Source organism: Talpa europaea, assembly GCF_964194135.1.
Source record: "Talpa europaea genome assembly, chromosome: 6".
Lineage (NCBI taxonomy): Eukaryota > Metazoa > Chordata > Mammalia > Eulipotyphla > Talpidae > Talpa > Talpa europaea.
In genome coordinates this window covers 133,360,686-133,376,623 of record NC_140072.1, presented here as the reverse complement: position 1 = coordinate 133,376,623, position 15,938 = coordinate 133,360,686, and the positions used below count along the sequence as shown (strand labels likewise).

At 42.1% G+C, this 15,938-nt stretch overlaps 1 protein-coding gene across 2 annotated transcripts in view; it reads left to right on the top strand.

The window, feature by feature from the left end:
• Positions 1-13,407: 13,407 nt before the first annotated feature.
• FGF14 (fibroblast growth factor 14) overlaps positions 13,408-15,938 on the top strand; it is a gene marked incomplete at both ends in the record, with an annotated part of 478,380 nt that continues 475,849 nt past the window's right edge. For both annotated transcript variants that reach the window (XM_084235602.1, XM_084235599.1), the window contains one exon: positions 13,408-14,357. In XM_084235602.1, the coding sequence (XP_084091728.1) occupies positions 14,150-14,357 (208 nt within the window). The remainder of the gene's footprint in view (positions 14,358-15,938) is intronic.

Here is a 15,938-nt window from a genome sequence, read left to right as displayed (position 1 = left end):
CTAGTTTTTTAATATGTGCCATTCTCACTGGTGTAAGATGGTATCTCATGGTAGTTTTGATTTGCATTTCCCTGATGACAAGTGATGTGGAACATTTTTTTCATGTGCCTGTTAAAAGTTAACATTTTAATAAGACAATAAAAAAAGAATTAATAATAGAAATTGAAAAGAGAACTTAAAAGTTACTAAGAATTGTTTAAAAAGAAAATACACTTTATGATGGTCCTTCCAAAACTAGTCTAATTTTAGATACACAAATATATAATATTAGTGCATGAAAAGGATTAATGAAGCATTTTAAATGCTGGTAACTTTCTGGCTAACTTGCTCATTTTCTATAATTTCAGTGTGGAAAGTGATGGCAGAGAGCAGGTAAGAGACGTAATTTAATTGCCTTGAAAAAATGATTTAAAAGTGAAACTTCATAGGTTGGTAGGATTTTCCTCAGCTCTCTTTTGAAGAGGGCCAACTCTGTAGCAAAGCCTTATATTCCTAAAGCTGGTGTTTTTAAAACTCTTTTCTCAGTCAGTAACGTGTTTCTTAGTTCTTGTTTTAAAAACATAAACTTAATGTAATTTATACACATATTGATTTTCAATGATGCATAACTGAAACTTACATAATAATACAATGTCCACTGTTAATTCAACAAAAATAAAGAATAAAAAGATAGGAAAAAGAAGTGAGAAGGAAAGAAGGAAGGAGAGAAAGAAAATACAATTAATAAAGATAGCTAAAATAATAAAACAAAATGAATGGTCAGTTTTGGAAAAATCCAAATCAAATAGTTGTGTTGATGTGTGTATTCTTACAAGTCACAGGACAGAGAGAGAAAGATGAAGAATCAAGGAAGGCAGAGAGAGAATTCATGGAGATGGACTGAATCTTTAAATTTTCATTGTTCTTATGCAGATAAGGCTAAAATCTTTCAGAGACTCAAACATATTTTTCTAACACTCCTAGAGACTGGCCAAATCATAATAAATTCAGTGGCTAAATGCTGGAGATGAAATCAACAGGCATACATGATGTAGATTTTCAAATATATTTTAAATTAATAGAATGATTGCTCCTCAAATATATTAGATGTTGACTAGAGGTGAACTCTGCTTTGGCTGAATGCCAGTCACCACTGAACTTTGTATGTTTGAGATGAACAGTCATCATGTACAAAAGTTGACATACAATAGATTGCAGTCACATGGTACTTGAGAACAGGCTCTGGGACAAAGAATTTTACTGGGTTTAAGGAAGAAAAAAGTATTTAGAATCTCATTAGTCACATTATCTGAACTGTTGTTTACCTTCAAATTAATTGGAAATGCCTTCTTTATTTAAGTAGTCACTTTGGCATCTGAGCACCTTAATGCCCACAGAGGATGTGAAATTTTTTTTCCAGTGTAATTAATACTAAAGAGTAAACCCCTTTTGGAGTTTAACCTTGGGTAGAGTGCCATATATTCTGGTAAGATCTCTATAAGCTTCAGCTTTCTTTTCAGCACAAGTGAGAAAAAGAATATTACTAATAGTGCTATTGACATTTTAAATGAGATGATGTGTAAATACTTAGCACTGTGCCTGGCCCTTCATGTTCATGATGATTTAGCTATAATCATCACCCTCATCAGCAGCAGCATCAACATTATCACCACCATAGCCATCACTATCAAATAGAAAAGATCTGAGTTACTGTGCATTTGTCCCTCCAAGACGATTGTTTGGGCATTTCCCAAATATTACACAGTGATGTGTAATACTTAAATATAAAAAATTTATTTATTTTTTTCTTTATTAAAAAAATCAGTATGTGTTTATACTATAGTAATTTCACTAGTATCCTTCACCATACAATTGACTGATTATCTGAGATTTGCTCAAAACCACCCTTCCTTGACTATTACTTAAGTGGATTGATACAGTATGAACTCTTTTCTCTTTCACCTTCATGGTTTGTGAGTAAATATAAAAAAATTTAAACATAAAAAATATAAATATAAAAATTTCCTAAGCCTATCTTGCCTCTTGGAAATGATCCATCCTTTCAGAAACATCTTTTCCATTAGAGTAATTTCACTGAATTGGTTTAATGACACATATCTTATTAATTCAGGCATGACCACCTCCAATGTGAACTCTCTGAGAAGATATTACCAGATAATTGTACTCACTATAGGTTCTTTGGAAAAACAACACCTCCTGGGCCATGGATTTTCTTGAGGACTTTGCACTCAAAGCGTGTTCCCAAGGCCAGCTGTGTTTCAGAAGCAAAGGACACCAAGAACAGTCTTTGCATCTACTGGATCAGTAGATTTCAGTGACTTCAGACAAAGATCCCAACACAGGTGCAGACAAGCAACAGTATCGCTGCTTGGACATGAAGGACATAGGAGGCTTGCACGTCTCTGTTTTCTGTTTGGCTTTACATTTTTGGAAATTAAAGTATGACAAGCTCTAGAAAAGTATTCAAATCACAAGTGTTTGATGAATTTTCAAAACATGGATACACTCGTGTTGCCTGCACCCAGAACGAAAACCATAACACGAACATCCCTCCAAATGCCTTTCTCCACTCACTACTTCCCCAAAGAAAAACAGCTTGTGTTCTAACCACATCACCTCTTCTTGCTTGTTTCTGACACATATAAATGGAATCATACCCTATGTACTAATTTGTGTTTATTTTGTGTTCTTTTCAACATTCTTGTGTCTGTGAAACTCTTGTGTTACTATGTTCCTTTAGTTAATGCAATAGTTCTTTGAATTAACTATCTTGTGTGTTGTAACAAGATTTAGTGAATTTATTTCACCTGGGAAAACATAATTTTGAAACTTACAGGCTTTTGTTTCCAAGTCAAACCAATTCTTATAGAAAACTTTAACCAGCTTTATCAATGTGTGTGATGAACGTTAAAGGAAAATAGGGTTTTTTGGTGGACAATTCAATTATTGGAAAAAATTTCAGTTATTTGAAAAACAACTTGAGTATATGAATCTACCTTTTCAGCTGTAAATTGTATGATATAATGTAGATCAAATAATACAGATGAACTTTTAGTCTGAATTGGGATATACAGATTTTGGAGACATGCTACAAAAAATAATGTAAGTATGTCATTAACAACTAAAAGTGATTAAATGTTGAAATGACACATTCCATAAATAAAATGGTTGATTCAGATGGCTTTGTGGTAAATTTTTTCAAAGATTTTAATAAGAAATAATATCATTTAAAAAATCTTCCACAGAATAAAAGAGAGCTTTTATTCTTCACTTATCTATTGATTATATAAGGCTAGTATAGCATTATATAGTAACATTAAAGATTAAAATGCAGCAGTGCATTAAAACTATTAGCATAGGGTCCAGCACCACCTGTTGTGGTAGCTAACACCTCACTTTGCAATCTTTTCTTTGTTGGTTTTATGATTCATTATCCATCTTTCTCAGCTCTGATCTGTGACCCAACAGGCTGTCATCTGCGTTCCCCTGTCTGCTCTTTTCCAGTTGGGTTTCCCAGTGGGAGGTAGCCTCAGGAGAATAGAGGGTAGAAGGAGAAAAATCAGGGTATTTCTTCCCCCATCCCTTCTCAGCTCCTCCACTGTGGTCTTAGAAGTGACTTCTTCCCTTGACCCACACAGTCCCCGATGTCAGTCTCATTTATTATATTATATCCTCTCTTTGACCCTTCAATAGGGTAGTATTAATGGTTTTCCACCTTTGCTGGGGGCTGAGGGACCGCAACATCATTTGTTAGTTCCCTAAATCTGCACATACTGCTACAGTCTTTTCCATAAACTCTCTTTGGTTAGTCCTTTTGAGCAGAACTGATGTCCAGAGTTCTGACTTCTGATATTTTTATGCAAATAGTGTTGTGTGTGTATTTCTAAATTACTTTGGTGTCCTGCTCCCTGCACCCTCCAGATTCAGCGATGAATCCATGAAAAATGAGCAAGAATTTAATTCAAACATTGTACTAGATTCAGAAATTACAATTCCTTTTGAAGCTGAATCTCTTTTGAGCAGTCTTAAACCTCTGAACACTGTCTCCTAGAGATGAGTCCTCTTAGGTTCTTCTCCAGGGTCTCTTTGGTCCAGCGATCTGTACAGAGGCAGGAAGGTGAAACATTCAGTGATTTGTGCAAATCAGGAAAAAAAGAAACAAAACTCCCCTGGATGGACCAATTAGAAAAATATACCCCTTTAGAATAATTATTGAGGAACAGCATGCCTTTTGTGCTGACCAATTAGAAAAAGGAACGACCTCTGGAGAGCCAATGAGAAAAAAAAGCATCCTCTGGGGTGAACCAATCAGAAGAAGATGCCCTTCCGGGTCTAAGCTGATGCCTAGGTCACTGGCTTGAGAAGTGGGGTGTCCCTTGCATTTTAGTCTGCCTCTCACCTCCTTACTTAGCTGCTTGTGAAGTGTTAGTGTTCAAGAATTCAACACTCTTGGGCCTCTGGACCTACTAAACATAGAGCGTCCATAGGATCCAGCAATTCCACTCCTAGGTATTTACCCAAAGGACACAGAAACATCCATTCCAAAGAGCACCTGCACCCCTATGTTTATAGCAGCACTGTTTACAATAGCTAAGCTTTGGAAACAGCCCAAATGCCCAAAAATAGATGACTGGATCAAGAAGATGTGGTCCATATACACCATGGAATATTACTCAGCATTCAAAAAAGATAAACACATGCCATTTGCAACAACATGGATGGCGCTGGAAGGGATCATGCTCAGCAAAATAAGCCAGAAAGAAAAAGAAAAATACTGGATGGTCTCACTCATAGCAGGAATCTAGAAAACTTAAATAAGGGACCAGGGAAATGAATAACTATAAGAAAATGAAAATCAAAATCAACAAACAACTATGAACCAGAGACACTCTATGGGGGGTGGGGAGCGGGGAGGGGAGGGATTGGGGTCAAAATAAGGGGGTCGCAATTGTATGGGGAATATAAAAATAAAATTTATTATTTTAAAAAATATATAGTTCAAAGGAAAAAAAATAAAATAGTGAACTAAAAACAAGCACAAAACCACTATCCTAATGTTTATCAGCATTTGAGAAATACGTATTGATTAAAGGAATGTGGTTGGTATTGGTCTGGATATGTGTGACTAATTACTTATATATTGTTTGTTGCCATGCTTACTTAAAAGAAATTTATTGAGGTCACATTGATTTATAATATTATCTAAGTTTCACGTGTATAACATTATACTTCGACATTTTTATATACTATATCATCATTACCACCAAAAGTCTAATTTAAATCCACCACGGTACAATTGGCATTCTTTACTCATTTTACCCCCATCAACCCCCTTCTCTTTGGTAGCCACCAATCTGTTCTCTGTATCTAAGGGATTGTTTTTATTTTGTTTATTTGCTTCATTTCTTTATATTCCACATATGAGAGAAATCATACAGTATTTATCTTTATCTGACAATACCCTCAAGTTCCATCCATGTTGTAGCAAATGATCTGTCATGCTTACTTAAAAAAAAAAAAACAAAAACAAAACCACCACAGGGCCTCCCCGGTGGTGCAGCAGTTGAGCGCTGGGCTGCGAAGCTGCCCTCAGCCTCTGCAGCGTCGGTTCGATCCCCCGCTGCCAGGCGAGGGTCCCACATGGTGCGCAGAACCCCCCTGCCACCCGCTGCTCCCCTCAGCAGTGTCCTTCGGTCCTTCTGCCTGCTCTGTTCCCCGCTCTGGCTCTGGTGAATTTTCTCACCCTCCCGCACTTCTGACTGTACCCAGTGCTTGTATAAATAAATAAATAAATCTTAAAAAAAAAAAACAACCAGATATAATGCTAAGTGGAAATTGTCTTGAGCTATTATACACATGTGTGTTCTATTATTCATCTCATCCAGACAAGTAATAAAGTAAAAGTGCATTATTGTCCAGATGCCAATAAAACATTAAACTAAATCAATGTTCAAACACAATATTTTAAGTATTTTTCATGCCTGCATAGACAGCAATTCAATTATGTGCACTTAAGTTTAAAATATTGTAAATGGCGTGAACAAAGAAACAGTTTTTTTTCTCTCATTGCAATTTTCAGAATCTAATTTTATGTGGCAATGACATATTTGGGATGTGAATAATTAAGCATATACACATATAAGATTATTAGGGTGCTGTACTTAGCAAGTTAAACACTGTTAATTTTTGACTCCTGGAAAGAATGGTCCAATATACTTGTACCATTTATTTTCTGGAATGTAAATTTTCTCCAAGTTGCCATTTTCTTTCACTTACTTTGAAACCTCAATGTTCGAATATATGACACATTTCCTTGAATTACAATTTTCACATTAATTTTGATAAATTGTTTTATCAATGACCCATTTTAACTTAATGAGAGGAAATTTTGGTTTTCAAGTAAAATAATTCCATATATTTTTATGTGAGAATTGAATTTGATTTTATAAACCTCATGACTGAGGAAAAATAAGAAACAACCAAGTCATTTTTGTGCAGTTTTAAGTGAAGAGTGCTGCAGATTTGATTTTTGATCCAAAAGAGTCCTGTTAGAAACCCGTGTTGCATGGGGAGTTCAGCAAACCCAGGAGGAAATAGTCTCAGCTTCTGTGTTTACTAGTGGGAGATAAAAAACATGTGGATGCTGGACAGAAGCTGGATACCAGATAGAAGCTGGATACCAAGTAAATCATCACTGACTCAAAGAAAAATCTTTTTTTTATTTTTGCGGAAAGAACTGGGGTATAGACCAGAGGTGCAGTGGGTGAGAGGATTCACCAGAGACAGAGTGGGGAGCAGAATAGGCAGATTTAATGAAATACACTGCTGAGGGGAACAGTGGGCGAGGCAAGAGAGGTCTCCTGTGCCATATAGTGGGTCAGTTCCCTGGCCCGGGATCGAACTCAAGCCATGGTGGAGACAGTGCTGAGGCTCAGCTGCTAGGCCACCAGGGAGGCTCTCAAAGAAAGTTCTTTATCAAGAAGGGATAAGCATCTGCAATAGCTTGGAATAGTCTACCCACCTGGATCAGTCAGGAAAATGAACATTTGATATATTCTTGTTTCAATGTTCTAGTAGAGGAAACGGAGCTTAGAACTGTTGCAAAGTGGGAATCGAAAAACAGGCAGAATTATTATCTGTGATCTCAGCATGAAGCACTAAATGTGGGTCCTCCAGAATTGATTTGGATGCTGCTATGATTCTTAGGAATTTCAGTAAAAAGCTGTTTCTCAGTGATGCACTAAGACTCCATGATGATTGATGAATTGATGAAGAATTGCCTTCAGAGACTAGGCCTCTTCTCTTCCGTCTTCTCCCTCTCATTTGAGGGTCAGCAGCTCACTGGAAAGAGCTAACCTGTAGCCACACAGAAAGAGTATTCAGGGAAACGTAGTCCTGGCTTCCTTGGGCTCCGAGTTGACCACAGACATAGAGAGATACTCTTCTTTTTGAGCTCATGTTCCATACTGAGCACATAACTTATTCTCTAGTTGTTAATATTTTTATAAAGTGAAATATTGTCCAGGATAATAATATTTTGAATCTTGGACTATATAAATCTCTCCCCAAGCTGAGAAATTTCAGTGGACAAATTTCTCTTATAAATTTAAAATGATATATCCTTAGCTGTCATACTCAGCAATTACAGAGATTAAGGCCTAGGTTCTATGTACAAAAAATGTAGTTTCCCCTTAAAACACCTCAAGTTATAAATGACAATATTTTTCAACCTGGGGCATTTTCCCCTAGAATATGGAGTAGCAACACTTGGGGCCAGTGGAAAGAAAATAGAATGTAGCTTGAAGTAGTCTGTAAAAAGTTAGCTTTGCTTTGATTTGGTTTTATTGAAGATACTTCACTCATATTGAGGTTTAAACTACATTACAAGGTTTAATATGTTTATTAATAGGAGGTGTGGTTATAAAGGTCTAGAGAGATGTTGATTCATCGGCCACGCTGAATAGGTCTTCAAATTTTTTAGGGATGATGCTACTTGTATAAGTTTAACTCCAGTGTATCTCAGAGGATACAAAGAAGGGTCCTTTGGACTCTCTCTGGGACTGCGAGGGAATTGGAGCTTTACTGCCAGGCAGACCTGTATGGATAGAGTTCAAGTTCACTTAGGTGAGACATGAAGTCTCATGGGATTTTGTCTAGAGAAGCTCATATTTCTGAGGACTCAGAGGAATTCACCTGCTTTTGCTGTCTTGCCAGGCTCCTCACTGTTTTATTAGTATAATACTCTCTGAACATAATGGGAACAGGTTGGGTTTTTTCTTACTATTTTCTAATATTCAGATATCTTAAGAGGTGATGGTAATTCTGTTTCTTCTCCCCCCACCCACTTCTGCAGTGAGGGAAAGACATATTGCATGTATCTTAGTAAAATGGAAATAAAATGCTAATTTTATTACAGATAAGGTTATTTTAAAGAATGAAATTTGATAGGCGGACAAGATTTAGTCTCCCTGAAGACTTCCCCTGTGCCTGGAAATCACAATGACCACAAGAGGAAGTCTGGATCTGGAGAACAGACACATTTGTCCAGAACCCCCACCTCCTCTCAACCCTGTCTTAGGTGGAGTCTTCACAGCAGACAAGCAGTTTATTTGGGAGAGGACACAGCAGATGTGTGGTGGGGAGGGGAGAGGGCCAACAGTGTGTTGCTATGCTAACTATCCCCGTGGGTAGTTGTCTAAATCCCACAGGGAAACTCTGAGAAAGGATGTAAAATACATGCCTGATCATCAAGCCTCCTACAGGGTAAGGAAGCTGGGGTATTTAGTCATGGAGAAATTGTCTGAGGGAGTATTCATTCCCAGACTTTCTGCAAGTGTCTGGACAGAGGGTGCATCCACGGTTTGGATAAAAAAATCCTGAAGCTCAGAGACAGAGTTCCTGGAAGCTAGAAGACAGAACCTAGATGACCTAGTGAAGTAAAATCTACCAAGACACTGTTTGCATTGGTGGTGGTGGTGAGAATGTTAGGGGGAAAAGGATGTCCTGTGCTAATCCCATACGGGCTTTGTGGCCGCCACCCCCACTCCAGACCAAAGCCATCAGGACATTGGGAAAGACACATCCCGTCACCACCAAAGGGAAGGTGGCTGGGACCTGAGGGCGGAGTGAAGCAGCCAGGTTGGGCATAAAAACCAAACAAGTGGGCCTTGGGGTCGCTCGCCTCCTGGCTTCACGGCTCCTGGCTCGCGGCCAGCTCTCAGAGCGCCATTTGGGCTTCCTGATCGGCGGATCGGGTAGGACGCATTTAAAACTTTGTTTCCCACTTTTCTCCCTGAGCTGTACATCTCCTCATTTCCCCTTCCCTTGTAAATAAACCTTTTATGAACCTTTCGCGTGTGCCTGCAGTAGAGCATTGATAAGTCCTTTTAAACGCGCGGGTGAGGACCCACAGTCAGGCACCCCGTTTTGTATCCGGGCTGCCCTATAACAAGAATAAGCAAGAGGGGTTTGTAAAAGGTGGCTCTGGGGCCTCCCTGGTGGTGCAGCAGATTGAGCACAGTGCTGTGGAGTTGTCCACATGCAGTCTCTGCAGCGAGGGTTTGATCCCCGGCCAGCCAGGGAGATACCCACATGGCACGGCAGACCTCTCCTGGCTCACCTGCTGCTCCCCTCAGCAGTGTTTTCGGTCTGTCGGCCTGTTCTGCTCCCCACCCTGTCTCTGGTAAATCCTCTCACCCTCCCGCACCTCTAGCCTGTACCCCAGCTCTTGTATAAATACAAATAAATCTTAAAAAAAAGGTGGCTCTGAATGAAGCGGCTGTTACAGTGAATGGAAAGGAGAGAGCAGAGCATGGTTATGTGTGATGAACTTGTGTTCTTTATGCTTTTAGCATAATACATAGTGTACGTGTGTTGTTAATACCAGATAAGTCTATGAGGAAATAGAGAGGATAAGCCGCTGTAACAAAATCACACCAAATACAGTGACTCGAACAAGAGAAACATTTCTTCCTCTGTCTTCTCCCAGTAGAGGGAGAGGTGAACGATCCAGAAGAGGATTAGAGGAGAGAGCTTTGAGGAGCCAGGGTTCCAAACTTCTATCTTAATGCGTCAATCCTGGGTGTGTTCCTGGTCATTTCAAAGCTGTTCACACAAATACTTTCAGTTCTTAGGGAAAAAAAAAACAACAAAAAACAAAGAAAGAAGTGGAAGACAAGCAACTTCTTTGGAGGAATGTGACCAGGCAATTGAGCAGGCCCCCTCTGTCCACAGCTCAGATGTAGTCACGTGACCACAGATGTGCAAAGGAGGCTGGGCATGAGGTTCCTAATCTTGGTGCTCACGTACCCTTGCAACATCTGCTGAGAAGGGGATTTTGTTAACTGAAAGGAAGAATGGCACAGAACAGGAACCACTGGGAACAACCAGGAAAGGTATGTTAAGACTGTTACAAAGAATTTTGATGACGACTCTCGTGAAGCTCTCATGATCTAATTAAAATGTGTACTTTATTGTGTCCTGAAATTCTAGTTATTATCCTTCCCTTAGGTTCGCTTACTCTGATATGCTGAAGCTAATTTTCAAATGAACTTGATTAGGAATACTGGGCTTATTTTATTTCAAGCTCATGAAAACACATTCTTAGGTTGTTATTTTTTTAACCTGTATAGTCTACAGATTTTACTGCCAATTCTGATCTGAGGTTTTTCCTTCTCTTATCTTTACCTACTGTTTCTACTGCTTGCATTTCCTTTCTAATTGTTTTGTTTTTTGTCATTCATTTCATAACTATTTGAATGTAGCAAGCAAAGGATAAGTACTTTTTTTTCCCCACTGCTTACACATTTTGTTTTACATAATATTTCAGGGAATACATTAATATTTTAACAACACTGTATTTATGTTCTGTTTACAAATAGATGTGATTGATCTTCTATATATTCTCATGTATCTGTGTAAATCACTGTTCCAAAAATTTTACATAACTATTCCATAGCAGGGATTCCTTCTCTTTTCTATTGGCAAAAATCATGGAATACTACTTAGCCATCAAAAAGATAAACTCATGCCATTTTTGGTAACATAGATGGAACTGGAGGGGATTATTCTAAGTAAATTGAGCCAGAAAGAGAAAGATAAATACTGGATATTTTCACTTAAAAGTAAATATTTTATATTTACTTTGTAATAGTTTATTTTATGTTGTATAACAAAACTTAAATAATGGTGTCAATGCTGCATATGGATCTTTGGATGGTACCTAAACTGGAGGTCCTAAGAGAGCGGGGTGTAACTAGAAACGTGGTCTAATTTTAGGAGGTAACATGTGCCACAGGTGATGGACAGTTGCTTTGACAGGGTAGATGCTTTCACAGGTAGTCACTATACATTGTAATAAAAGATTTAACCTTTTTTTAAACAGCATAAAAGATGTGAAACAAGGAACACAGGCACAATAGATTCTCAATAAACAGTAGTCACAGTTAATTACTTTTTATGTTGTTCTTTAGGTCACAGGACAAAGAAATAATGAGTTTTCCACCAATCCACAACAAACAAACCACTTTTCTGGCAGCCATTATTTTAATAGTTCCTAAATTTACTGTCCAATTGTAGAGAAGAGCACAACCAGGGAATGCAAGAAGAGTTAGTTTAGCTTGAAAAATACTCTGTTTACACAAATGTAGCATTTAAGTACAACAATGCAAACTCCCCAGATTTTACTTTACTTTGAAATTCCTCCAGGAACCTTAGATCTGTGTGAGTTAAGAAGACCTTGATGGAGAAAGTTGTCTAGCCACTGTTTCTCTGTTTCACTATGTCCAGTGGTAATATATTGGGATATTTTGGAACCCCATTAGGACACCAGAATATTATAGAAGCAGCCTATGGTATCTGTCCCTGATTGATTGATATGAATTTTTTCCCTTATTATTTGGCAATGCTATCCCATTTTTCCTCTTTCAAAAAAATTCTGTTTTTTCTTTTTTTTTTTTTAAGTTGGTTTCTTTTTTAGTAAGTCTGTTTCTCAGAAGGGTTCAAATATTGAATGCAAAGTTTGGCATCTCAATATAGCTCCTAGATACTAGAAAACTCTTGAAGTGGGAAAGTTTTTTTTATTCCATTTTCATTTCTTTATGATAGATAATCAAGGGACTAATTCACTTTAAAATCAGTCCTTTCTATCAATCCTCAACAATATAAATCTACGTCTATTTATTTATAGTTTGATGACCCCTGTAGCAGGGATAGTAGACTTAATTTGTTGAAATTAAGATAAAGCTGTTAAATGTACACTGTAAAATTAGAGTTAAAAATTTGTGCCACTTTTTGGAGAAAAATAGAACTAAGCTGGCCTAACTTTGATTCATCTAGTTGATGAGAGAGTGCTCAATTTTGCTTGTCCAAAACCTTTAGCATATGAATAAGACGAAATACTCTAGGTATTAATTTTGAGTAGTGAGCCAGCTGGAGCCTGTTCTATTATTCTTTGTAATAGTTTGTTCTATTTTGTACAATGTATTTTTTTTCTCAATTAAGATAAGTTTGTTTAATCAACAGCTCTGCCCTAAATCTTTTGATTTTTCTGGGAAAGTAGGAAGTTGCATGAACGGAAGCAGGACATGCGCCCATTTTGTTGGTTAGATGCTCTTGGCCTTTGACAAAGTTGCATATTAGTGTAGACAAGAAGTGAAGGGGCAGGAATGTAATACTAGCTCATGGGCTGGGTGGAGAAGTAAGCAATCAATTAGAGTGTGATTTAAGCAGAGTGCTTCTGCACAAAAATTATGTGAAGCTAATGGGTTGTCTGTCCAGAAAGGGCATACATTTTCTCAGGAACGTGTCACCTTCCCCACCAAAATACAACTTGCCATCTAGATATGAGTGGTTGCCCTTTTCACAGGCTGTTTCTGGAAGTGCCTATTTGTCATCTGCCTAGTTTACATTTTGCAAACAGCACTTAGGGCAGGATTCAATAACAAGGACCAAAAAAACCGGAGTTTTCCTTAATGTTTTAGATGCGGCCTTCGCAAATGTCAGGTGGAAGCGACCTGGGCTGTGAGTAGTGGTATGAAATGCTGCTCCTCTCCACCCTGCCCCTCCCCCCCTGCACTTGTATTTCCAGAGGACTGCTAATTATAATTGTTAATTTCCCTTTTCAAAATTGACTTTTAACAGAAGGCTCAGTGACTGACTCCGAAAGCCAGCAGCAAGCCGGCTCAGGCTGGGGAGCAGAGGGAGAGGGTCTAACGCTGGAGCTGGCGGTGGGGGACCTCAGGAGGGGAACCAGCGGAGAGACTGCAGTGACACTGCCCTCCCCGGGCTGGTTGAAGCATCTCACTGGTGACGGGTCTGGGAGCACGTGGCTACGTCATGGAAAGCCAGTCTTTTCAATGCAAACTTCAACTCCTCCTCCTCCTCCCGCTAATGCCTGTAACTCACATCCGAGGCTGGGCGAGGAATCCGGAGGAGAGATTTTCCTCATGCTCACCGTTGCTGGAAACTGGAGGAGCGAGAGGAAGGGGGACCGGGATCTGTGGCGCTCTCTACCTGCTGCCAGCCCGACCAGGGGAGGGGGCGCCAAGATTTGCATCTTTTCCTCGTAGTGATTGAGAACTGCAGGTTCAAGCCGATGCCACGGAGTCCTGGCGATTGATTATAAAAAAGAAATCGACACTGGCACAGGGAGGCTCTGTCTTCGGCTGTCAGGCTCCGGCCCGGAGGGGGTATTGGTGTGTGAGTGTGTGTGCTGTTCTTTTTTCTTTTTTCCTTTTATTTTTCTTTCTTTCCTTTTTTTTTTTTTTTTTTTTTAAATTTTCTTTCTCTCCTAGGGGCTACACAATGGCAGTCTTCTCTCGGTGAGGTGAATGCTGCTCGCCTCCTGCAGACCCACCCATCCTCATAGCGATCAAGTAAAAGGCTATGGTTTTCTCTTTGGGGATCTTTTGTGCATTACTGCCCTCCCTGATTAGTTCTGGTCTCAGTTGGGATTTCTTGGCTTTTTTGTTTGTCTTCATGCTGAAAAAGGATTTTTCCCCCAACCCTTTTGTAATCATCCAGTGGTGAACCGAGGGGGCACAAACCATTCACCCTGGCCGAAAAAAAACAATCACTGAGAAGTCTCAAAGAAATATACCACGTGAGGGGAAAAAACTGGGAGAAGATTCGGAATATTATCGTTTTTCCTATGGTAAAACCGGTGGCCCTCTTCAGGAGAACTGATTTCAAATTATTATTATGCAACCACGAGGATCTCTCCTTTCTCAGGGTGTCTAAGCTGCTGGATTGCTTTTCGCCCAAATCAATGTGGTTTCTTTGGAACATTTTCAGCAAAGGAACGCATATGCTGCAGTGTCTTTGTGGCAAGAGTCTTAAGAAAAACAAGAACCCAACTGGTAAGCAAAACATGCATCATGCTATGCTTTTCCTCCTAATAACCTGTCTGTTGCTCACTGAGCTAGATCTGCAGTTCTGCTATGCAGGAAGGCAGGGGAGCAGGAAGGGAGCCAGGACGGGGTTGCATATAGAGCTAGAGGTGTTGCATGGATAAACAAGGAACAGCTGGATCGGCGTCTGTGCGCCCCAAACCATGATCAGCATCTCTTGGCTGTGACACAATCCATTACTAGGAGGGAGGAGGAAACTTTTTTTTTTTTTTTAAATAAATTTATTCCCTGTGCTTGGTGGATTATCGCAGGGCTATGGCTTCAGGTTGTGCCCGAGGCAGCTGAAGCTCCCCTAGTTGCCAGGAAAAGGGATCGCGAGCTGCCCCGACTTCTCCGCAGGTTCGCGGACGCAGCTCGGTGCCGAGAGCCCACTCGAGACTTTCTGATTAGCTTGCACGATATTCGCCACCCGGATCACCTTTGCCAAAGTAAAAGCGCCCCCCGCCCCCTCGCAGCCCCGCGCCCCGGCCGGCCCCCGCCTCCCTCTCGCGTCTGGCTCGCGCGAAGGAGTATTAGCTCGTGCCCCCGCCTGCCTCCGGCGCCTCCAGCCACCCGGGGGGACTGGAGGGGGTTCTGCCTGCAGGGAACCCCAGACTGGGAAGACCAGCCCAGCCCCTGGAGTATCTGGCATTTAAGCGCCCCCTTGCACCGCCGTGCCAAGCCCTGCGTCCGGGCGCCTCGGTGGGATGAGCCGGGCGGCCGGTCCTCGCTTCAGCCTCGGGGTGACCACGCGCCCCCGTTCCGGAGGCTCCGGCCGGGAAACTTGCAGCACGTTACATAAGAAATGCAAATGCAGGTGGTTCGGGGAGTCGGTCCCGGGGCTGAACTTCCCGGCACCTCCCTCTCCGGCGCTCGGGGGTGGCCGGGGGCCGCGGGCTGGCCCCGGGTGGCCAGGCCCGAGGGCAGCGTGGTGGCGGCGGCAGAGCCCGCGCGGAGGTGGGGCGCCGCGGGGGCGTGTGGGGTCCCCCAGCTCGGCGCAGGCTGGGGCGGCGGGAGCGCGCGTGTCTGCGTCCCGGCCCGCGTCGGGGGGCGGGGGCGCGGGCCCCGCGGTCCTGCAGTGGCCGCCGGGGCGCGGGAGGCTCGGGCGCCGGCACTGCGGTGCGGTGGATCCTGGCTCCGCGGCCCCCCGACACCCACGGCTCCGGCGGGGCCGCGCGGGCGCCCGGAGCCCGCGGCCGGGCAGCAAGTGGCCGCGCCTCTCTGCTCCCCGCCTCGCCAAGAGCGCGGCCGAGGCGCGCGCCCGGAGGGGCTGCCGCCCGCGGGGGCCGGAGCGGGGAGGAGCCGGGGGCGGAGGCGCGGGAGGCGGCCGCGGAGGGCCCGGTTGGGCGGGGATGGGCGCGGGGCGTGGAGTCTGAGCGCCCCGGGGGCCCCCGCGTCTGCGGCAGAAGGGGCGCAGCGGCCAGGGGTCGGCGTCCCAAAGGGCAGGGCGCGCGGGGGGCGCCCGCTGGACAGTCGCCCCGGCCGGGCGCTCGGGGGGCCGCGGAGGCCCGGACCAGCCCCGGCCGCGGGGGCGCCCCGCGGGGTCTGCGC